Below are 23,206 nucleotides of genomic sequence, written 5' to 3'. Positions count from 1 at the left end.
CCCTGGGGAAAGGAATAAAGTTCTCTGGGATTTCAGGAGCTGTGGGCAGCAGGCTGGTTCTACAGACTGTTTGGTGTCATGATCCTGAGCTCTCCCATCAGCTGTCCATAAATTTATGGGATGCGGGCACTGAGTCCTGGTCTGAGGAAGCTGATGAGTGTTCAGCAGTGCAGTGGCTGCTGTCAGGTGAGCTGGGCTTTCAATAGGATATGTGGAACAGCTTATCCCGTAGTTTATGGGGAAGTGTTCTGTCCCAAGGTAAAAGAGGGAGTTGGGGAGGATTGTTTTTGATAGATTTCTCAGATGAAAATAAAGTACAAATGCGGCAATATTATATCTGAATATAAAGAAGGGTAAGCGTCCTCCTGAAGGGGGATAGAAAGAGAGCAGAGAGGAGAAAAGAAAGACGGAGAAAAAGACTAGAAGACAGGGAGAGCGTTACCACAAGAACACCGGTGCTCAGTCAGCATCAGCTCAGCAGGTGGATCGTTGCAAAGGCACGGCGAGCCCCCGCGGCTTTTGTGAGTGGTTGGGCGCAATCTTCAAACGGCAGCGGCAGCGTGCCCGCGGCGTCGGCTGCAAGCCGCCCTGCGCGGCTCTTGTGAGCGGGCGGCAGCTGCGGGCTTGTCTGGGTGCAGGCGGTGACAACAGGCTGGTGGCTACGGGCTTAGTGCTATGGCGGGTTGGTGGGGCGGGCAGCGCAGAAACAGCGGTGGCTGGGTGCAGGCAGCTGCACCTGCGCCTGGGGAACGCGGTGGAGGCAGCTGGTGGCGGCGGCGCCCACTCCATCGGGGAGGCGGCGGAGCACAAGGTCGTCACGGTGAAGAGCTGGTTCGTGGAAGCAGTGAAGCAGGGCAAAGCAGGTAGGGGCAGGGAAGCAGGACCACAGGGAGGAAAAGGTAATGGGTAGGGGGGAAGAAGGGCCAAGGTGACCCTCTGAGCGAGCCCCTGATGCCTCCAAGAAACCCAAAGCAAAATGGCTCACCATTTCGTGGCAGTTAGCGGCTTTTATATGCTAAGGCTCCTTCCACAGCCCAATTTCCCGGGCATTCTTCGTGGGCATCTGGGCATTTGCCCCACTGGCAAGTGGGGCAGATCGCTGACAGCCTGATCATGGAGTGTTTTTCTGCCCTGATTGGCTGCCAGGCAAAGCCCTCGCAGGAGCAGGGTTGCTGGTACGTGTACAGACAGCCCTTACAAGAATTCTTCACCTCACGTGTAACATACGACAAACCATAAATAAAAATCAGGTTGATCCCTCTTGGGAAGATAAGCAGTAAAGTTTAGAGGTGTTTTGCTGAAAACTGTGCAAGCAAAGCTGACTCACACGAGTCCTGTGGTAGGACTGGCAGACTGCCTGGCCCCACAGAAGCCCTGACTGGTTCCCATCTTTTCTCTGTTGTGGACAGGGATTATCCAGATGGACTGCCCTCTTCTCTCTGCTCTTCTCTGTAACTGATGCATGGTAGGGATCTCTGATCCTTCTGCCCACCAGCTCATGCATGCACCCAAGTATAGCTTCATACTGAAGGTGCTCTCCCTCTCCCACAGATCCACAGCTGGTGTGAACTGGGGAGAGAGAGGTGGGGGGCAGTGTTGGAACTGGTGTCACCATCAGTAGCTGCTGAATGCCCTTCCCAAACACCATTTTCCTGCTGGTGCCATCAGCATTGTGCTAACGTCAGCTTTCCACTGAATCCATAGGCACGAGTGTGCAGCGACAGGCCTGGAAGAGAGGTGTGGGAAGACTTTGCTGGAAGCTGAGGACCCCTAGGACAGTCCTTGCAGCCTCTTTGATATTCTTTGCCATGTTGACTCTGCTAAACTCTCCCGATGCATCTTTGATGTGCAGGTGTGTGATAAGCTGGGAGTCTAATCCTTCCCTGTCTCCCTCCTGCAGAACAGGTGCCAGTGCTACTGCCCACGTTTGGGCTGGCTACTGCTGGAAAGTTGAACAGAGTGTGGGACACTGAAATATTGGAAGCTTTGGCACAGTTCAGAGATAAACATCTGCTTTTGTTTAGTTTCACTCTGCTTTTTTTTCCCAGTCTATGTGCATCATCCCTTCTGTTTATCCTCACAGTGGTTTTTGGAATGGTTGTTCAGTCCCTTCTCCACACCCTCTGATCCAAAACCAGCTCTCTTTGATGTTCTTCTAGTTACTTCTTGTCCTAGGAATGGGAATTAGAATCCCTCCTGTGTATGGATTAAAGCTGACTTGACATGGGAAGGATGAGCACATGATTTCCAGAGAAAACTCATTTCCCAGGAACTGCTACATGCCCAGTTACACCACTTGTGTCTCACCATTCTCAGTGTGTAATGGGGACCTCCACACTTGTGCACTGTGGTGAAACCACATACTCACAGTGGTACTTTTTATCATCCAGACAATTCTAAGCTATGCTGGCTGCTGGCACCATCCAGGCAGTATCACAAGTAGCTATCTCTGAATTAATTCCTGCTTGTGAAATCCATATTTGGACAAAACTCTGTGATCCTGGATACAGGGAAGCAATTACTCTAAAGGTCAAAGAATTGTCTCTCTGCTTTTGTGTTGGTCAAAGGGCCTTTCCCGATTTCCTAGTGGTTTGTTACATGGGGCCTTTTCCCCCTCTGAGTACGTGTGTTGTCCCGTGGCTTTTTGGGCAGTTAAAGTGTATGAGAGGCGGACAGAGGGGTCTTCCTGCCCTTCGGGTAGGGGATTTTTTCTGGACCAGTTTAATACAAAGGAAATTGGTGTTTAATTACCATTTTCTTTGTTCCACTGACAGAACTTCCAAGGGTGAGCAAACAGAGGAAGCCTTTTCTGGTGGTGTCGTTGTGTTAGAGCTGCAGAGCAAGGCTGGGCCACAGATGAGATGATAACAGAGCTGCAGACTCAGCTCTTCCTGGAAGAGTGACTTAGTACAGAGCAGTATTGTAGAGATCTGATAGAAACACACTGGTTCCCAGCTGGATACACAAACTTAGGTGCCTCCTATGTTACACATCACTCACTATAGTGTATTTTGTATTATATTTATTATTTAATGAGCTTTAGAGTCATTAAGTAGCACAAATGAGCTGTCCTGCTCCCATAGAGCAGCAGTTAGTTTGCTTTAAATAGCAAAAGCTGTGCTCTGTGCTGGGCAGTATGGGTGGCTGTGGGACTCACACAGCTCTGAAGTGAGGGTTTGCACTCTGCCTCCCTCCTTGTACCATCTCAGCCCTGTGTCAAGGGCTGGGAACATCCTTATCCCTTCTGCAAGAACTGTTCCAAGTGCTGGAGGTAAATGCTTCACCAGCAGGGAGGTGTTTTAGCACATAATTTAGTATTTTGGCAGTTTTGAAATGCACTCAGTTGCTCTCTTTTTACTTCTTAATTTCTGTAAATTTGTTCAAGGGTCATGGTTTGTTGGGCAAATTTCAAGGCTGAGGATGTCCTTCAAATTTTATTTCTGTCTTTCCCACAAGTAATTTTGATGCCCCTGGGTAAGTCCTTGGCCTCACTATGCCTCAGATGAAAATAACACTGCCTTCCCAGAGAGCAACTCAGTGCAAGTTTGCAAAGTGTTAGGATCCTCTGAGTAAGGTTACATTTGTGATATTTCGAAGTCCTGGGGAATTATATGCTGAAAGAAAAGCAAACCATGAGCCCTCCAGCTCCATGTTTATATGAACTTCCAGAATGCATCATGATATTGCAAAAAAATGGCAATATGAAGACATTTATAAGGTTTTTCTGAATTGCAGCATTTTGTGTGGGATTAGTTAAATACAACTGCTCTGGTGGAATTTCATGTGGCTGTTAAGAAACAGTTCTCAAGTATCATTAGTAATTAGGTTGTGGTTGATTATCTGATCCCCTGGTTAATATCTCCATGTTGGCTTTACTGCATTTTTTGGTAAGGGAAAGACATCTGGGAATTTAGGGTGAGTGGGGTAACAAAGGCTCGGTTTCTCTTGCAGTAGATATTTGACATTTGCAGATCAGGCCCAAAATGAAGAGATTAAAGGCAAGACTGACATGTTGGTATGCTTGGCGAATGTAATTTTCCTGAGTGTGCATTAATCCATTGTTTATAGCAAATAACTTTAGGATGGGGACATTACACATACTCACTAAATTCTGTGCCAGAATTGCTGAGGAATAATAAAGAGTTTCAGGAAGTGCATTAATTGGATTTTCTGTATAAGTTGAAAAGAATGAGTGTTGAAATCCCACAAATTGGAATAGCACTCTGTAAAGCAGAGATGCTTCTGGAGCCCTGCTCGTTTGAAAGCAAGGTGGAGAATTAAATCAGCAAACAGCTGCGGCATCTGAATGCTTTTTTAGAAAGATTAAACCAATTCAGGGCTGGAGAGAATGAAATTAATCTAAAAAGGGTTGGACAGTTAAGAAATCAGAAACAGTGGCTTGTGTACTCCAAACAAGCAGTGATGCTCTTGGGAATTGGAGATTCTGGGTTTTGTGGAGCTGTTTCTGTGAGAGATCTGAATGTGTCTGGCTTGTTCCTCTCATCACACCTTTTCCTTCTGTGTGGTTTGTGTATGGCTGGAATTGCCTTGTCAAATAGGGCAAATCCAAATCACGCCCCTGGCAGGCCACAGCAAGAGGTTTCTCTGCCTCCACTTCCATCTGCCAAGAGTTTTTTAACTTCTGTCACGGTAATATCAAGGTTTTGAAGGTTGTGGTTTCACAGGAGAATAAATACTGTGCTCTCAGGTCATACACTTGTAAATTAAGCCTTTAATCTCCTTATGTGTTGAGTCAACTCTTGGATGAACCTGCTTGGCCTGGAGGAAGGGGTTTATGTTTTTTCGGACTTTTTAACTGTTCCAAATACATTTAAGCCAGGGTTAGCACATAATTAATTTAGGATTGGGTTTGGATGTCATTGGTTTGGGACTTCTGTCCCCCATTGCTGAGCGTGTTGCTGCTGCAACAGGTACAGCAGCACCTGATTAGACTTGAGCTGGTGTGAAGTGATTCTGCCAGGCAGCCAAAGTGGGCTCTGATCACCTCCAGAGGAGTGATGGAGTCACAACTTGTTCTACAGCCCTCTCACTCTTCTGTTTCAAGAAGTAATGATTATGGTTAGTGCTGCTGCTAAAGTCTAAGGTGTGTTAATTTTGTTCGGCTTTTTTTTCCCCCTAATCCTTTTTGTTCGGCTGTACCTTCCCTCCAAACTCCTTTGCCTCTTAGTGAATTAGGATCACTGGACCTGACCCAAAATTTGGCCCTGGAATGTGCCACTTGGCCCTGTTATCTCGTGTTTCCTGTGCTAATTTCCCAGTTCCCGTGTGTGTGTGGGGGGGGTTGTAGTTAAACCCCCCCATTTTAAGGACAAATGTATGGCTGGATGGAGTGGGGAACTGGACTTGGAGGAAATGCTGTACTGAACTAGCAGTTTGTCACCTCAGGCCGTTTTCTCACAGACTCCTTTCCCTGTCTCCACATCAGGTGACAGTGTACCTCTCTGAGTAGTGAGGGGCCACCCTGTCCTCTTGCAACTGCAGTGTGGGCCTGGGCAGACACAGCTCAGCATGGGGACCCTCCATCCCAGCACGTTTTCCAACCCCTCACATCATGCTCTGGCTGGGAAATGACATGTCTGGTGTGTTTTCCTTGCAGCAATACCAGAGCCAGTTATTCCAACAAACGGAGGATGTGGATGGGAAGACAGAAATCATCATCAAGGTAGGCTGGGGATGTCTCATGTTGTGAAGAGTCTTTTGGTCTTTGTCTAAGACTCAGAGGTTTTGTCACTGCTGTGGAATCCTGTGCTCTGTGTCTGGCCTTCTGGCAAAGGATCTGAGCCCTTCCTAGTAGGGCCAGTGCTCCAAGCAGTGTCTCCACTTTCCCAAGTATTCCAGTTTTCTATGCTTCTTCACCTGGCCAGGTTCATCAGTCTCCCTCACCTCTGAGTGGTGGTGCTGCAGCTGTAGTGGGTGGCTGTCACAAAGCTGTGACAAGAAGAGATTTTGTTTCCTTTCTGTTCTGTGAGCTGGTTTTCATAACTCCACAATTTCCTCTGGCTTTTGGAATGGGAGTTAGTTCTGGACCCATGACTGAAGCCCTTAGAGCTGTGTTGCTCATTTCTCTTTCATATCTGCAGGTACAACCATGTCCCGTGTATTTTCCACATTTTCCAGTAGCTGTACAGGTTACAAACAGCCCCAGCCAAGTGTCCCCTCGGGGCAGGCTTTGCAAGTCCCAAATCACAGCTTTAAGCCATTTTTAGTGTCCCAAATCCACAGCTGCACATCAGGAGCACAAACACAGTTCAGTCTCACCAGCTGTTCACTGCAGGTACATGGAAAGGTGTGAGAGGGGGTGTTAATCAGACCACTGATTTTTGGGCTGGTTTTGCTCAAAGAGAGAAGAAGCCTGGAGGAACTGATGAGCCCACAATACTTTCACAGCCCAGCAACACTTCCTGTCACTGCTGTTGATGATTTGTCAGGCGTTTAATGAGCTGGAAGTGGAATGCTCTGTGAAGTGCTTATTTTGATGGCAGTTCAGTGATGTTTCCTAAATATACAGGTTATGTTAACTGATGTCACCAAAATAAGATTAAAGCGATAGACACAAAAACATTAAAAAGCAGGTGTGATTTTTCACTTGTGTATCCTATCTTGCCTTGCTTCTGGATTTAAATACTGGCTTTTGTTAGAGCCTTTTTAATTTGGCTCCTGTTTCCCTCTTGGTACACTCCTTATGTAGTCATGACCGGGAAAGGACCAAGGAACATATCCCATAGGAGCAGATGCCTTTTTCCTCTCTAAAACTAGGGGAAAATACCTGAAGGGTCCCATCCATATTCTTGTCCTTCTAGTCTGTTGTCCTTCATGAAATATACCTTTAAACCTTTAAATTTGGGATAACCTCAGAACTTGTGTGTCAACAGCCTGTGCACAGCCTGACATGTCTGGGTGGGATACACCCAACTCCTGTAGTTACCCAACTGATGGATACCAGACCAGTCTGGAGGGAGGTTTCCCTGCAGTGGTGGGGATGGATTTCCATGACCACTCAGTGTCCACACACAGTTTTGGAGGGCTTCCTGCCCAACAGAAAGAAAAACAGAGGTGCATTTCATTTTCCAAAGTGATCCCTGCTAAAAGAGCGGGGAGAGTGGGTCTCTGAGGGTGTATCCAGAGGCCACTGGGCCTATTTGTTGTGGGTTGGTGTGCTGAGGGTATTTTGGGAAACGGGAGCTTTCCCACTCCTCTGGCATTCCAGCCGGTCACAGCACCGCTGTGGCACCTCGGTGAGTGACACCCCTGGTTTGTCTCTGTGTGACTTGTCCCTCTCCATCCCTTCCCACAGCAATCCTGTGTCAACTGTGGACGGGAGGCCACCAACGAGTGCACAGGATGCCACAAAGTCAACTACTGCTCCACGTTCTGCCAGCGGAAGGTATCAGCCTGCTTGTGGCTTGGGATTCAGTTCCCCGGAGACGGCTCTGTGACCATGGGGACAGCCAGGCTGCTCAGGCTGTCACCTGATGGGTGTCAGTATGGAGGGAGGAACAGACAGCAGAGCCAGGCAGTCAGAGCAGAGCCTTGCATGGGTTAAGCACTCAAAACCCACCCTGCCAGTGAGATCACCAGCAAGGCTGTAGTGATGGGGCAGGTCTGCAAGTCAGGGCAGGGTTAAAAGGGTAGAGAAGGTCCCCAGGTTTGCATATACCTTCTCAAAGGTGACACAGAAAATCCAAGTAACACTGGAAATTAAGCATGGACACCTCACTGGGAACTGTGGGGAGCTATGAGCACTTTTACAGCCCCTTCCTGCTGCTTCCTTCCTTCTGTGCTGCTCCTGCTGTGGCACTGAAGACATAATTCTCCTTTCCATTATTTGTGATGCTGCAGGTGATACAATGGGACAGACTCTACAATTTTGAACTTGGGAGGTGGGAACAGGTATGAAGTACAGTGGAGGAAGCTGCTGTATGTCATGTTTCAGACCAGTTCCTTACAGTGACCCTTGGCCCCCACTTGGAGAGAAGGATGGTTCAGCTTAGCCAGTTACAGCTCTGCTGGGTGGCCAGGTTCAGGCTGAGTCAGCCGTCCTGAATTCAGTCAGTTCCAGAAGGAATCTGTTCTGTCCTAGCTGAGCTAAGATCCCAGTATAGCGCTGTCCCTCGGGAGCACTCAGTGTTGAGAGCTGCCTTTCAGGAGAGGCTTTAAGTCAAGACTCAGTTTTAGTCAATTTTCTATCTGACTGACACTGATATCCTGGATTGTGGTTTGTGTGGAGATGGCAGCATTCTGCGTAGTCCAATTCCACCTCTTACATTGATCCAGTGTGTGGCTTCTTTGCTCTCTATCATCAGTCTGATTTGTGGAGAGAGAGTGCTTCTTACACAGAGAGGGCCCTTCTTCAAGGGCCTGTTCTGCTCACAGTTTTTCCCTCTGCTCTCCCCTGGCAGGACTGGAAGGACCACCAGCATATCTGTGGCCAGTCAGCCACAGTGACAGTGCAAGGGGATGAGGTGCACGTCCCGGACAATGTCATGGAGAAGGTCACCGTGTGAGCGCTCTACCTCTGCAGCCGTTCATGGACACGCGGGGCCGGCTGGATCGGCGACCGGTGGGAACGGTCTGTCCTGTGCCAACAGCACTTTTCTCACTAGCAGACTCATTTTTCATTGATTTTTTGATACTGTGACAGCACTTGTCTATTCCCAATCCCCTTCCAAAGCTTTGGATAATACAGACTGTGAAAACCTCATCTGGAACCTTCTCCCTTCCATCCCAGCCCCAACTGGCTTTGGGAGGCTTTGCCTTTGCCTGACTGGATCCTCCACCATGTGGATTACAGCAGTCTCCTCATCTCTCTTGAGGTGGATCTGAAGCAGGAGATCTGCCAGTGCTTCCTCCTACTGGGGCCTCCCTACCTCTCATTAGAGAAGAGAAACAAATCTTTGGTTTTGTTTATTTAATTGCCTTGACAAAGTTGGTACAAGTTCTTAGTTTGGCATTGAAAGGATTTTTGGGTTTCCAGTGTTCCCTCTGTGCTGGGCAAATCTGGAACACATTGGAGCTTCTCCACTTAAATATAGTTGAAAAATAACATGTTGTTAAATAAAATGCGATGAAAGCACAAGTGTGCCCAGTGGTTCCCCTTAATTACCAGGGCAGCACTTTGCAGTACAGGTAACTGCTCAGGTGAATGCACCAACAGCTGCATGTGTGTCTGTACTCCCTGTCTACCTGGGAGGTGTTTTCTCCACAGAGAAGCACAGCTTCATTCCACAGCGTGCCTGGAATATCACTCATAGCATCAAGCTGGCCAGAATCAGATGGGATCAAGTCCAAGGTGAGCACACGTGGATATGGGGCTGTCCTGTCCCTGCCCTGTAGGAACTGCTAATTAGAGATGTGCTGACCATTAGGGAGTTACTTGCTTTACTCACTACAAAAAATAATTTTAATTATTAATCTACTATTTTAATAGTTAATTAAATCCTTTATTTCTTAATTAAGTTAAACCTTTGTTTGTGGTTGGAGATTTCAGGGGAGTCTTGACAGGTGCACAAGCCTCTGGTTGTTTGGTTGGGTTTGTTCTTAGCTCCAGGTGTAGCCCCCATTAGGGCTCACAACCCCCATGAAGGGTCACTATTGTTTGCTCTGGTTAAGGGGTCACAGCCCCTGTGAGGAGTCACTTGTCCTGGCTCTTGTTTGCTCCAGTTTGGTAATGGTGGATGAGGATGGCTGTTCAGCTCTTGCTCCAGGCAGGGTCACCTGAACCACAGAGTGACCCAACCCAATCCACGTTGTCAAACAGAGAAGATTCTATCCTGACTTATGGGAAGCTTAAAAAGAGAGAAAAATGCCATGGAAAAGACTCAACTGTGAACTCCAGGGAAAAGGCTAGAGGTTTCTGACAAATCTATTCATTCCACTTTGCATCTTAAAGGTATGTTAGGTTGCATTCCATATGTTCCAAGGCAGTAGGAGCTGGTTTTCCATCTCTCAGTGGGGTCTCTCTGAAGTGCCCTTGGTGGGTTTGCCAGTGGCATCAGCTCCTGAGGGGCATCGGTCCTCAGTCTCCCATGGAGGGAGTGACAGGGCTCCCACAGTCAGTGGCAGGTGGTGAGTGTTACTTCCTGGCTGTTTCCTGGGAAAGTTATTCCTCTTAACACAGAGCTGAGCAGGCCCAGGGGGCAGCACTGCGGTGCCATCGAGGGTGAGGAGCTGGTGGCCACAGTGTGCAGCTCTTCCAGAAGGAACCATGCTTCCTTCCTCAGCAGGAGCTGAGGCAGGATGGGAACAGAAATTACCTCTGATACTTCTGGGAAGGAATAAACAGGCAACTTCTTCCATTCCCATAGCAAAATGCTCACTCCTGCTTTCCAAACTAGTACTTGAGTGTTGGAAACGGTTTCTACTCACAGCTAAATGCTGATTGCCCGTTGTCTAGAACTTGGAGACAATTAGTTAATTGAGAAGACAGTCTTAATTGAGCCCACACTAACACAGCTCATTTACAGTCTTTCTTGTATCCTGCATTTGGATGCAGCAAAGACAACTCTGAAACAGCACCTCTGCAAAGCCCATGGTGCCCTGGTACCTGGGGCAGCTGTGCCCCAACCCAGCGTGCGACAGCTCCGAAATGCACAATATAATCATGTGGGAATTGAGTGTTTGCTGATGAGAAATTGAGCACTTGTTATTTTTAGTCAAAGGAATACTCAAGATGTCCCTTTTCCGTTCTGCTTCCAAGCAAATTCCCTCCTGGAAAGCAGAAATCCTGTACAAAATCATTACTTGGAAGACTGTAATTTTCTGCAATATTATTTTTGTTGCCTCCAAGCTCCAGCGATGAGCAGCACCTGTCCCACTGGCTGCTGTGGCTGTAGCTGCATGCAGGTTCACCTAAAGATATGAAGGATTGAAGGATTTTTTCCTGAGGCTGGAAATGGTTCCTGGCAGGAATTGTGTGGCTTCACAGGAAATTCTGAGCACTAGCAATAACATTATGGTGCCTTTTTAAAACCCTTGTTAAACATGAGTGAAATCAGTTTTGGGGTTTAAAATTATCAAGGATAAGGGGAAAGGAGATTGCATAGGTAGATTCACCCTCACTTGGCATATGGACATCTGGAAATGAGCTTGGTACCTTTGTCTGGCATGTGGACATCTGGGAAATTAGCTTAACAACCTTTGTTCCCCCAGACTCGTGTCGATGTCACCTCACAGCCCTGTTAATAACACCCTAGAAGCCAGAAGATTAGAAATTACTGTTATAATCACTGCTTACATCAAGCAGCAAGTGTTAAAGAAGTGGCTACACTTTAGCAGTTTCCAGTGCGAAGAGGATTCAAGCTGCATCCACTGGCCCTCACCTGTAACACCTTACTACAAGGACCTGAGGAGGCCCTTCCTTCAGCTGCCAGCTCTCCTCATCCTCCCCTCATCCCCAACAAAGACAACAGAACAGAGGCAGAAATAGATCTTTAATGAATGATACAAAAAATGACCCAGTGGTTCCTCCTGCCCAGTGGCTCCTCCTGCACAGAGGGCTCAGCAGAAGAGGTGCAAGACTTTGCGGAAGAAGTTTCTGAACTCGGCGTTGAACACGGTGTAAATGATGGGGTTGAGAGCACTGTTGACGTAGCCCAGCCAAGTGACAGTGCTGGTGACTTCAGGGGGGATGGAGCAGGACTTGCAGAGAGCCCTGGTAATGTGCACCACAAAAAAAGGTGTCCAGCAGAAGAGGAAAGCACCTGCCAGGAGGACAATAAAGAGAGAAGGTGATGTGGATGTTCAAAAGGGTTTAATTTCACAAAGCCTGAGCCAAAAAAGACATACACAGCTCAGGCACTCAGGGAAAAGGCAGTAGTTGTGCTGACATGTGGAGCTGGGCTTATGTCCAGACAAAAAATTGGGATGTTTTTCCTGTCCTAAACATTAGTCTTAAGTTAGTCTTGCTTTGGCTTTGAATGTAAGATATTGGGAGTCATAGGTTTGCCTTGGAGGGAGGTTGGGTTATAAACACTGTATGTGTTCTTTCTCAAGGGTGGTGGTTTTTGGCACTACTCTGGATTCACCCAGGTCCTGCCAGTCTGAGTGCTGTGGTGTGATAAGGTGGCACATTTCCTACCCTTCCCAGCCATCCCTGACAGCCACTCACCGACGACGACTGGCAGCACCCGCATGGCCTTGCGCTCCCGGCCGTTGATCTTGGCCTGCTTGCGCCCGTGCCCTGGGTGCGGGTACCTGAGGTGTGGGTAGGACACAGTCTGGATCCCACTGTTCATCCCACACTCCCCAGGGAGGCCAGCACGGGTGTAGGGGCTGCACTCCAGCAGCCCCAGCCGGGTCTGCTCTCTCTCCATCAAGGTTGGGGGGTGATACAGCTTCCTGTTGGCTCCGTAGATGCAGCCTCTCAGCTTGGCCTTCCGGGCTTCTTCCCAGCGCTTGAGTCCTTGGAACATGCCACAGTACAGAACCAGCATGACAGGGCATGGGATGAAGAAGGAGCAGATGGAGGAATACACGATGTAGTTGTCATCCTCCAGTTGGCACAAGCTGGGGTCCCGGTCTGGGACATTGTTGAGGCCAAATATGACTGGGGATGCCACAGCAAAGGCGAATATCCAGGTGGTGGATATAAGGATCAGCTGCCGCAGGTCGATCTGCCGCCGGTTGTAGTTGAGTGGGATTTGAACAGCGATGAACCTGCCAACACAGCCCCCGAGTGAGTCAGTCCTGGTGTGGTGGTGGCACCACTGCTAATGTAACCAAGCGGCCTCAAACTCCTTGCCACTGTCCTTCCCCCCGTTAATTTACTTTACTAACGCTGAGGCCTGGGATACAACCAGAACAGCCAAGGGACAGCTCTGGGTCATCACACAATCAGCTTTCAGCTTGGCCACCACTGATGGGACACAAACCTGGTGGTGGAGGCCATTAGGGCAGAACATCCTCCTTAGGGGAGGGCAGAATCCTCCCTGCTTGGGACACTGGCAAGGGCCTGTGGAACCAGTGTGCTGCTCAAGCACAGCCAGAGCAGGAAGCCACTCACCGATCCACGCTGATAGCACACAGGTTGAAGATGGAGGCCGTGCACAGCATCACGTCCATGGTCATCAGGGCATCGCACAGCACCGTGCTGAGGGACCACACTCCTCCCTGGAACTGAAAAGATCCTTGGGGTCAGCAGATGCTGTGTCCTTTAAAATGACAGGAACATGGCCATGCCTGGGTGCATCAGCCACTCATGTTTGCTCCAAACAAGCAGCCCAAAGCTGAGTGCTCGTCCCATGGCACAATGCTCCCAGCGCAGCAGCAGCAGCACATGGGAATCAGCCCCACACAGAGCCCACAGCCTGAGCTGCTCAGGCTTGTGGTTCTGACCTGTCTGGAGAACTGAGCCCTCAGACCATCAGTACAGCCGAGTCATGCTGGGCAGAGAAATGGACACAGGACATTGCACTCCCTTGGGTGAGATCAGGTTACCCCCAAACTCCTCTGACCCCCCCAGTTCAGGACCCCAAGATCTCTCCAACAAAGCAATATTGACTGCACAGCATCCTGAGCTCAATCCCCAAGCAAGCAAGAGACAGAGCACAAAGCTCTTCTTCCACTTCTGTGTCCCAGCCACTCCAAGCCCTTGTGTGCAGATGTTGTGAACGGTTTCCCTGAGTTACACAACTGTTCCATCCTGGCAGGCCAAGCACAAGTCCAGCCTCTGGAGACCAGGTCCAGGCAGTGAGTAACAACTTCTGATTCTCTCCCCACAGTCACAGCCACCAGAGCAGAGCAGCAGGGACCAGTGTCAGTGCTCTGAACCACCTGGAAATGTTGACTCTGCCATCCTTGGTGATTTTCAGCTCAGTCATGTCTCAGCCAGCAGCACAGACTCTGCACAGCCCATAGCACAGGACAGGCAGCAGGACAGACAGAAGGACAGCAACGGCTGATGCTCATACAGCCAGAAACTACTTGCAGCACTTTGTTCCAATCAAGTGCTTGTCTCACCCAGGTACAAACCCAGCTTGTTCTTTTAACATTAAAGCACTTTTTAGGCTGATACAGAAATAGGTCACCTTGATCCCATTCCTGTGCTGTTATTCCCATGAGCTCCTTGAGCACAGGCAGAGACCTATCAATTTGCTCACACCTGCACAGGTAAACCAGGAAGCTCAATAGGCTGTCAACACAAGGGCAGCAGGGAATTTTTCCTCTGTGTTTGAGACTGTGAGGAAAATTCCACTGTCCTTTGGGCTGCTCTGCAGAGAGAGGTTAAAAACCCAATAAAATGTACAAATAAGTATGATTTTAGCTTGAAAGAAAGTGTTCAGTAGCAATGGCCCCTTGTCATTTCTGACTCAAACACTTTATTTTGATATTGCAAAATACCAAACTATCTGTACTCTCTTTATGCTTTTATTAAAATATATATGATAAATATTACTACAGTATATATATTGCTGCATGTAATACCTTTAATTTTCTATGTATGTTTATCTACAGATAACATGCATCATCTAATATATATAATTTATTATCTATTTTTATCTATAGAAAATGTGCTGCTTAAAAAATATTTATATATATATAGAAATCCCAGGGACCTTTTTCTCTATAGCAATAGCCAGCCAGTGCTCATAGAGACTAATGTTGCTGCCCTTTAATGTTGCAGGTTTCAGGAAGCAGGTATGGATTTGTTCCTGTGCTGGTGCTAAACAACAGCTTCTGATTTCATTCATCCCAGCACAGAGTAGAGCCACGTGGGGAACACACTCCACAGAAAGCCTGGAAGGTGCTGAACCCCAGGCCCTGCCAGCAACAGGGCAGGCAGCTCTGCAGGGATTAATATCAGCCAGTAATGATGTCAAGCACAGGATTATGATTAGAGAAGCTGTAAAGCCAAAGGAGTATCTGAAGTAACTGTTTTGCTATTTTTGCACAGCATCTCTTTGAGATACCTCCAGGGAAGCTCTGGAGTCAGACCTGAGTGCTTCAGTCAGCCTATTCTCCAGCACAATGCAGACACTCCAAACTGAATTTGGGACCTGAATCATCAAAAGCCAAATTTCTGCCAAGCTCACTGGGATCTTGACAGGTTCAGTTCAGCTTATGAGAAAGAAAAAATTGATTTTGGGCTACAGTTTTCCAAATCTATTTGTGATTTAGAGGAATTAATTGATTCTGAAAAGGCCAGGGGCTCTCAATCTGCAGCACCTTTGGATCATGTGAGATTAAAGTTGGGCACTTGGAAAATACTATAAACATTTCCCTAGACTCTGGCTTTGGAGGAGGTGCTAGGAGAGAACTTCCCATTCTGCGGTGTTTGTCACCTGCCCACCTTGGTAAAACGTGCCAAGGACCCTTCTGATGGGAGAGTAACTTGGATAAGAGGCTTTGCTGGGCCATGTGATTAAGGAGTACCTAATTCCAGGGGGCTGCAGCAGATTAGCCCATCTAGGTACACAGTGTAAAGATTTAGGGATCACAAACAGCTCAAGATTCCTTTAAGAAGTGCTTCAGAGCAACTGCACCTCCAGCAGCTCTTCGGGTTCTCCACTTTTCCAGATTACAATGCAGAAGTTTTTATAGGATAGTGGATGGCAGGAGACAGACTTGGCTTCTCAAACACCCTTGCAGCTGCCTTCCTAGTCAGCCCATTCTGGTATCCTTATTTCTAAGCACAGCTAATTTGTAAGGAAAACTCTGCCTTCTAAACCAGCCTGATGCCAGAAGAGCTCCTGAGGGCAGGAACCAGGACAGAGCCAAAGGTTTTAGTCCTATTTCTTCTGATACCAGCTCTTGTCTCAGTCCTGCCACATGCAGAGAACAGCAGGAGCCTGAAAGGGAATTTGGAGATGCCCATCTGGACTTTGAACAAGCATCTGCCTCGGTGCAGCCATGGCTCAAAGACATAGAATGAGAAGGCTGTGACACAAGTTGGAAGAGCAATAGTCCATGCCAGTGGACAAAGTCCAGCATCAGAGCCAAAGAATTGTCCCCATGTCCACCAGAAGCTGACTTGGGGCTTTTTGTCATGAGTTGTGACAACTGTCACAGTCCCAGAATACACAACGCAGCCTGCAAGAGGAGAGGAAGAAGCGGGAGTGGGACATAAGACAGAGGTGCCTTGTATCTGCTCTGATGTTGTTTCTTAAATCATTGAGGTCAAGGTTTTTCAGAGATCATGAAAAAGCCTCATCGTCCATCTGAGACATTATGAGGGCCAAGAATTCCAAGGCACCTTTCCCCAGTTACTGGTATCTGAAAAAAAACCCCTAAGCACTGGTTTGTAACTGCTGGCCTGTCGCACCTCCCTGGTACTTTGTGTGGCTCAGACATCAGCCAGGCCCAGAATAACATCTATTTCCACTAAAACTGTAACGTTCTAGGAAAGACTAATCCCAAATCCTGCTGCAAACAAGCTGACATGCATTCACAGACAGCCAGGGGAAATTTGGAGAGGGTAGAGGTCTGGCCTCTCATTAGAGGAGCTGCATCACAGGCACACAGAAAACACTGCAAGAAAATAAATGTTTTGATACCAAACCAGTGACACCCTGAAAGTTTTGGGCAGAACCCATCACCCTTACCAAGATAAGAAGATAGCTCACGTGGTTTTACTGGCTGCTCCATCATCATGCCTGCTGGGAACACTCATCTTCCCTGACGTGGAGAAGGGGCTAGGTAAACACGCAAATCTGCTCAAACTGTTTCCTCTTTTCCATAATCACTTACCCAGGTCTTAGTGGCAAAGATGTTTACATAACCAACACCCTCAGCTCCTGCCAGCAGCTTCCTGGCTCAGGCCTGTTCCACAGCTCTGCTGCTTGGCAGGGATTAGCAGAGAGCTGATCACAGGAGCAGCAGGTACAGGTATAGGTGTGCTCCAGAGCACAGTCCATGTGGGGAGCTTGTTCTGGTGCCTGCCATAATTGCTGGGATGCCTCCACTTGATGAGGACTGTATAAACTCTTGTAAGTATCCCAGAGTCTTTGGGACTCCTGCCATTATCACAGTCTCTGGGAAGAGGAAGCTTGCCTCACCAGGCAAGCCTGTGGAGCCATGCAGCTCCCTCTCAGAGCCAAGTGATATCCTGCAGTAACTCCACAGCACCATAGCTCTGCTTCCTCAGCTAACCCCTGTTTCAGTGCTATCAATGCTCCAGGGACTCTCTGGGATCTTCTTCTGGCCTCTCTTCGCATGAAAGCAGAACTCTGCTCTTCAGGAATAACAGTTAATGCCTGAGAGAGCTCCAGGCCATTTCCTTCCCCCTTACTTCCCATCACCCCCGCCTTTCTGGCACTGGATTGATTGCTGGAAAGCACTTGACACACTCAGCAGAAAGCCAAAGCTGGGAGAAGAGCAGTGCAACTTCCCCATGGAAGTTACCATTACCTCTCCCCATCATACTGCTAAGACCTGAGATTCCCAAGCAGGCAGGAAGGTAAGTGCCTTCTGCCCACCAGGGTGGTAATTACAACTGGAAAACATTGTAACATGTCTTTGTTCCATATTTGGATAAGTCCAGTGGAAGGAGAGTGTATGTCCATAATTGCTGCCAGTGTCTGAAATGACCTTTCTTAACAACCAGAAATAAAAGCCAAGATCAAGGACTCTCCCACTGTGCTCCAGCTTCTGTGAATGACAGCAAAGGATCATCCACATCCCACAGGAAGGAATCCCATCCTCACTGGGGCTTGGAGGACAGAGATCTGTTGTTTGTGAGGATGTCAGATGTCACGTCAAAAGTTAAGTCACTCCTGCTGTCTTCTAAAGCTCTGACTTGGAGGAATGTTTCCAAAACTGAAACACAAGATGCCACCTCACAGGAAAACAGCACAAGGTGAGCAAGTCCCTGCTGAATGAAAAAATGCTCAGTTTATCGTTCTGTTCCTGCTAAAAAAGCAAAAACCCACCGCCTCTGCTGGTTTTTGAGTTTTTAAATAGGCCCTCAGAGTCCACCTTTAGTCAGGAGTCAGGAGTTGTACTAAAGTTTAAAACAAAAAAACAAAAACCCCATACTCAGAATGAAGATTGAGGTGAATATCCAGGACTGTCCAGTCCATATTTTCAGTGGCTACCATGTTTGGTACAGAGTGCAAGCTGAAACCAAGCTAGTTTTAAAGAGCAATCACTACACCCTGCATCTTGCATCCCAACATCTAATTCTGAGTTTTGCCACCAAGGAAAAAAAAACGCAAAGAAAAGAAACCACAAAAATTCTGTCCTCTGGCATGGATTCAGTGGTTACTCTCCCTTTTTCTTATTTCAGAACAAAATGAACTGGAAATCCTGCACCAGTGTGCAGGAGACAGTTAAAATGAAAATGGGCACCTGCAGGCTCTGAGCCCACAGAGAAGCTTCCAAGCATGGAATGGGAACTGCTGCAGCAAAGGAGCTGGAGTTGCTCTACACATCAGAGCCCTACTGCGTGCTCGAGGGGGCTCTGATGCTCCACAGCGCTCTCTCTCTCTGTACCTGTTCAGAACTTCCCTCACCTGCTCCATGCATTCCCTCCCAGCACCAGGGGTGCAAATCCTGGTGCCTGTGCTCTTTTGTACCTCTGAATGCCTGCCTGGCTGTAGGAGCTCCAGAGGATGGAAGGGAAAGACTTCTGTCATACAGCACCTTCACTCCCTGTGTTTAATATCCTGGGAGCAGAGTCATGGAAGAATTCCTTCACAGCACTGATGTTTATGAACAGCCATGGAAGTGAACGTACCAAGTGTCACCACAAAGTGGACAGCACCAGTTTTTAAAGCTCATACAGGTATGAACACCCATTACCTGAGAATCCAGAACTTGTAGAATGTCTGTGGTATTCAAAGAAAGCCCCACAATACTCCTGCCCCATTGGAAGCATTTTCAGAGGTACCCTAGAATACGTTAACCTGTATTTTATATATTCCAGCAAAATTCCCACCTGCAGGCAAAAGGAAAACACTCTGGTGTTGGTGGCTGCCCACAGAGAGACCTGGAGACTGAAGGCATCAAGAGACAACAGAAAGAGTAAGGAAGAAAAGGGATCCCAATTAGCAAAAAATAGCTGAGAAGAATGATGAAGAATGTCTCTTTCTAACCACAGCAAAATTGAGATAATGAGGGAAAAGCAAATCCTCCAAAACGAAGAGCACAGTGGAAAAAGAGAGGACCCTAATGTTCCAGTTCTTCCTTGGTTCTTCTCATGGGTCCCCAGATGAACCTGCTGCTCCACAATACCTGCCTCCAGAGAGGTCACGGTGTCCTGCAAAATCCTAGGACGAGGTAGAGACCATTCTAAGCTCTAATCTGCAGCCTGCCTTGCTTAGGGGAGTACAGGCCTGCATAGTCAGGGCCTGCTGAGCCACGGGGTGCTCCGCATAGCTTGCAAAAGAGGACAAGAGGGGAGATGCTATTTCACAGCTAGGAAGAAGATCCACACTACCAGCTGCCATCAGGATGGGTAGAAAAACCTGCTATTTGGCCCAGTGGATGCTTTCATCCTCTTGAGCAGGGAAGAGCCACCAGCTGGTACTAACAGGTTCTAAAACATTCCCCTGCAAGCATAAGGTTTTATTTGTCCCTGGCAGTAAATGTTACAGAGAGAACCACTCAGCCTCAGGAGTGCCTGTTGTTCTTTCCCTCAGCTGTCACAGTCTTGGGGGTGAAAGATTTTGGGGGTGAACAGCAAGTCTGCCCCACGTCCCTGAGCTGCTATTGTGTCTGGGTCAGGCCTGTGCCAAGCAACAATGTGCCAACCAAAGCCACCTTGGTGCAGGGTGACCAAATCCCATTCAGCTCCCGGAAAAGAGCTGAATGGAAAAGAGCTTCTCCTTCTCAGACAATATGGAAAGTTGTTTCCTGGCTAAAGATGCTAAAGCTCTCCCTTTATCACCAAGGCTCACTTTATGCCAAACTGAGCACAGCACCTATCTCTTCCTATCCATTTGCTGACGGCAGCCTGGTCAGCGTGCAAGCCAAGGGACGGCCACCCCGGTGTGCCTCCACTCGGGGCATCCCTGCTCGGCGCGGTTCGAACGGGGATCCCAGGAACTCACACGCTCCCCGCCGCCCGTGGTCCCGCAGCGCCGTGCGATGCCGTGACGCTCGCAGGTAAGAGCCACATCCCGGAGGGCAGGGCCGTCCCGAGGCGGGGAGCACTCCCGGGCCGGCGGGGTGGCGGTGGGGAGCAAGCCCAGAGAGCGGCTTTGACCCTCGGTACTTGGTCTCTTGCCCCCCGCCCCCCGCGCTGCCTCGTAACCTGCAGGCTCGGCGGGCACACAAGCGCCAGCCCGCCGTCCCCCGGTGTCCCCGGGCTGTCTCACCTCGGAGTAGACGTAGAGGGGCAGGACGAGGAGGGCGAGCAGCAGGTCGGCCACGGCGAGGCTGACGATGAAGTAGTTGGTGGTGGTCTTGAGCGCCCGCTCCGTGCAGACGCTCAGACAGACGAGCCCGTTGCCGCCGACAATGAGGAGGATGAGGAGGATGCCGAGCACCAGGGCGGCGATGCTGTGGCCGGGTACGGCGGGCGGGGGTCCGCCGGTGCCGTTGCCCATGGCCCCGCGGCGCTGCCCCCGCAGCCCCGCGCACGGAGCCGGGCCGGCCGCCGGGAGCTGCCCGCCGAGCCGCGGGAGGAGCCTTCGCCGCCGCCCCGCCCGGCCCCGGCCCCGGCCCCGCGGGGACAACTGGGTCACCAAGCGGCTTAAGGGGGGGCGGAGGGGGGGAGCAGTCTCCCGGTGTCCCGGCTCCCGGTGTCCCGGTGTCCCGAGCGCTGCAGAGGTCTTGGTGTGTTCTCACATGGTGTTGCTGCATTCTCACATGGGGGTGTTCTCTTAAGCAATGTTAGAGGGAAGAATTGGAATTAATACAGATCAGGTGAATAACGGGGAAATTTTATTCCGATGTGTGTGTAGAATCTAGTAATGTTTAGGAATTTGTAATTAAACTGAGTGAAGGTCCAGACAGTCCATAATGAAATTTGAAGATACTGCCAAGACAGGATGCTGAGGGCATCTTTGAGCACAGAGTAGGGATTCAAAGTGCTCTTGATAAATGGCAGGATGCACTTCAAAAGGAATTCTGCACCTTACCCATGCTTGGGCAGGAATAAACAATTGCAGAAATGTAGAATACAGGAAGAAACCAGATAGGCACAAGTGTGGGAGCAAAGATGGGGTGGCAGGTCATGAGCTGAACTTGGGGGCTGGGGTGTCTTACTGCAGAAAATGAGAGAAAAATGGTGTTTGCAGGGTACCTATGCACCTGCAGGATCAGGAGGCACGGGGAGGTGTGACCTTCCATTTCTAACCCAGATAACCTGGGAGATGTGAGAGCTGATACAGACTCTGTGGGCATCTCTGCAGCTGTGCCACCAAACCTCAGCTCAGATGTTGATGGCAGGTAAGCATTCAGGTCAGCCTGGTGTTTGTGGAAGGCAGTGGGAAGAGAAGGCATAGCAGTAAAGAGACATTTATACTACATTGAAGGGAAAAATACTTTATTGGAAGATTTTTATGAGACAAATTGCTTCTAAGATCTGTTTATAGGCTGCAGCTATCAGAGTTTCATCCAAACTATTGAGACTTGTGGAAGAAATCCTCTCTCCAAACCCTGCCCTTGCTGCCCCAAGTTCCCTTACTCTTTTTTGGGAAGGGTCACAGTTACCCCTCAGCATGTGCAGCATGGGAAGGCCACAGCCCTGGTGTCAGCCTCGGGACACAGATCCAAGCACTGTTATTCCCTTGGACTGGACTAACAGCAGCTGATCCACACAGTCTGTTTTGCTCAGTTGCTGTAGGTCTGCAGTTCCATACATGAGTAGGAGAAAATTCCCTTGGTTTAAGCACTCGGACAACAGTCTGGTTGGCTAAATTCTGCCTCCAGAGGTGGGGCTTCCAGGTCTTTTCTAAAGCCAGCAAGAATGCCATGTCTTTAGTAACTACGGAGTTGTACCACCCTTCTCTCCCATCCCAATGAAGGCTGCCCATCCTCATGTTGATCCCAATACCCATGGATTTGTTTTTCCAGTCATCTCCCTCTTCTAGTGTGCAAAGACAGGAGAGACAATTCCACCTGGCCTGAGTGGGACCACATCTTGCTCTAGATCTGTCTGTCACCAGCACTGGACTAGGTACTCACATACCTGTATCTCTACGTTCCTTTTGGGAATGGTTTGTGTTGGACTCAGAAGGACACAAGCATGGTTGCACATCTGCCAGGTTTGGAGCTTGGTGATACCTCATCTGCTGGGAAGTTCAGACAAGGAAGATGGTTTCCATCATCTGGTCACAGCTTTTTCTATCTGGGTTTGATCCCTAAAGCCTGGCTACTGACATAGCCCTCACTCTGAGGGGCTGAGACAGTGGAACCACTTTCACTAGAGCCCTTTTTATTCTTAGAAACCAACTCAAAGTAGTACAAGAAGACCCTGAAGTGCATTCATGAAATTGTGTGTACAGAATACTCTGAATTTATTTATGTTTAAACCACCTGAGCAGCCAAGAGAGCAGGATGGAAATGTGACTGCTGTCCTCCTACCTTCCCACAGGGATTAGTGCCATTCCTCTAATCCCCTTTAACTGTTAATTTACATTCATTATCTCAATTTTCCCTGTGGGTTAGTGCTGAATGACTCTTAATTCTCAGTGTGGAAACTCATATTCCAGACTAACAGAGCCTTAATCCTAAACTAATTTAATCCTGGAGTGGATTAAACTAATGTGAAATAATGCTTTTGACTTCCAGTAGTGAGTAGCCATGAAAATCACTAAATAAGACAGTGCTTCCATGGCAAACAGGCTACAGACATTAAACACAATTCCTTTCTTGGATAAGAGGAGCTGCCCTCCTAGCAGAGGAGAAGGAAAGTTTGTCTTACATCAGCATATCCAAAGAAGTCACGTCAACTGCACAAAAAACAGATGACAAAGGATGGAGTCATGGGTCACCCTCATGGAAACCAGGAGGAGTTATGGACTAAGAATGCTTAGAGCACCTTTGGAGAGGGTCTGATGTGGTTGGTGTTTTGGAACAACCCCTTTTTGTTTGAATGCACAGCCTGCAGTTTCCTCGTTCCCCATCCCGCTGTGACAGAAGTTGTGGAAGCACCACAGCTGCTCCTTGTGGCAGGAAAAGGGCAGCACCAGAAAAACACCCAAAGCAATAAACCAGTGGGAGATCTGCCTTTTCGGAGTGTTTGGAAAAGAAACTCAGGGAGATAAGCAGTGTGGTTTATGGCTGTGGTGGAGCTGGTCCCTGA

The 23,206-nt window shown here is 48.7% G+C and overlaps 2 protein-coding genes across 5 annotated transcripts in view; one reads left to right on the top strand and one right to left on the bottom strand.

Moving 5' to 3' along the window:
* DEAF1 (DEAF1 transcription factor) overlaps positions 1 to 9,482 on the top strand; it is a 79,059-nt gene extending 69,577 nt beyond the window's left edge. For 3 of the 4 annotated variants that reach the window (XM_053979394.1, XM_053979393.1, XM_053979392.1), the window contains 3 exons: positions 5,618 to 5,683; positions 7,316 to 7,405; positions 8,421 to 9,482. In XM_053979394.1, the coding sequence (XP_053835369.1) occupies positions 5,618 to 5,683; positions 7,316 to 7,405; positions 8,421 to 8,525 (261 nt within the window). In that variant the 3' untranslated portion in view covers positions 8,526 to 9,482. Of the gene's footprint in view, positions 1 to 1,704; positions 1,853 to 5,617; positions 5,684 to 7,315; positions 7,406 to 8,420 lie in introns of those variants that run through there. The other variant, XR_008437453.1, reaches the window with a different exon arrangement.
* Positions 9,483 to 11,480: 1,998 nt separating this feature from the next.
* Positions 11,481 to 20,504, bottom strand: DRD4 (dopamine receptor D4). Its single transcript, XM_053981210.1, has 4 exons — positions 20,274 to 20,504; positions 13,022 to 13,134; positions 12,128 to 12,675; positions 11,481 to 11,720 (listed from the first exon to the last, which is right to left on the bottom strand). The coding sequence occupies exons 1-4, from the start codon at positions 20,502 to 20,504 to the stop codon at positions 11,518 to 11,520; spliced, it is 1,095 nt and encodes a 364-aa protein (XP_053837185.1). The 3' UTR covers positions 11,481 to 11,517.
* Positions 20,505 to 23,206: the final 2,702 nt, after the last annotated feature.

The sequence above is a fragment of the Vidua macroura genome, chromosome 6, assembly GCF_024509145.1.
Source record: "Vidua macroura isolate BioBank_ID:100142 chromosome 6, ASM2450914v1, whole genome shotgun sequence".
In the NCBI taxonomy this organism is placed as follows: domain Eukaryota; kingdom Metazoa; phylum Chordata; class Aves; order Passeriformes; family Viduidae; genus Vidua; species Vidua macroura.
This window is presented reverse-complemented; position numbering and strand designations above follow the sequence as displayed.

Coding starts and splice junctions, on each gene's coding strand:
- DRD4 (XM_053981210.1), bottom strand. CDS start 20,504: ATGGGCAACGGCACCGGCGGACCCCCGCCCGCCGTACCCGGCCACAGC. Junction 13,135..20,273: donor CCCTCTACGTCTACTCCGAG/GTGAGACAGCCC, acceptor GGATCTTTTCAG/TTCCAGGGAGGAGTGTGGTC. Junction 12,676..13,021: donor TGTGCTATCAGCGTGGATCG/GTGAGTGGCTTC, acceptor CTGTGTTGGCAG/GTTCATCGCTGTTCAAATCC.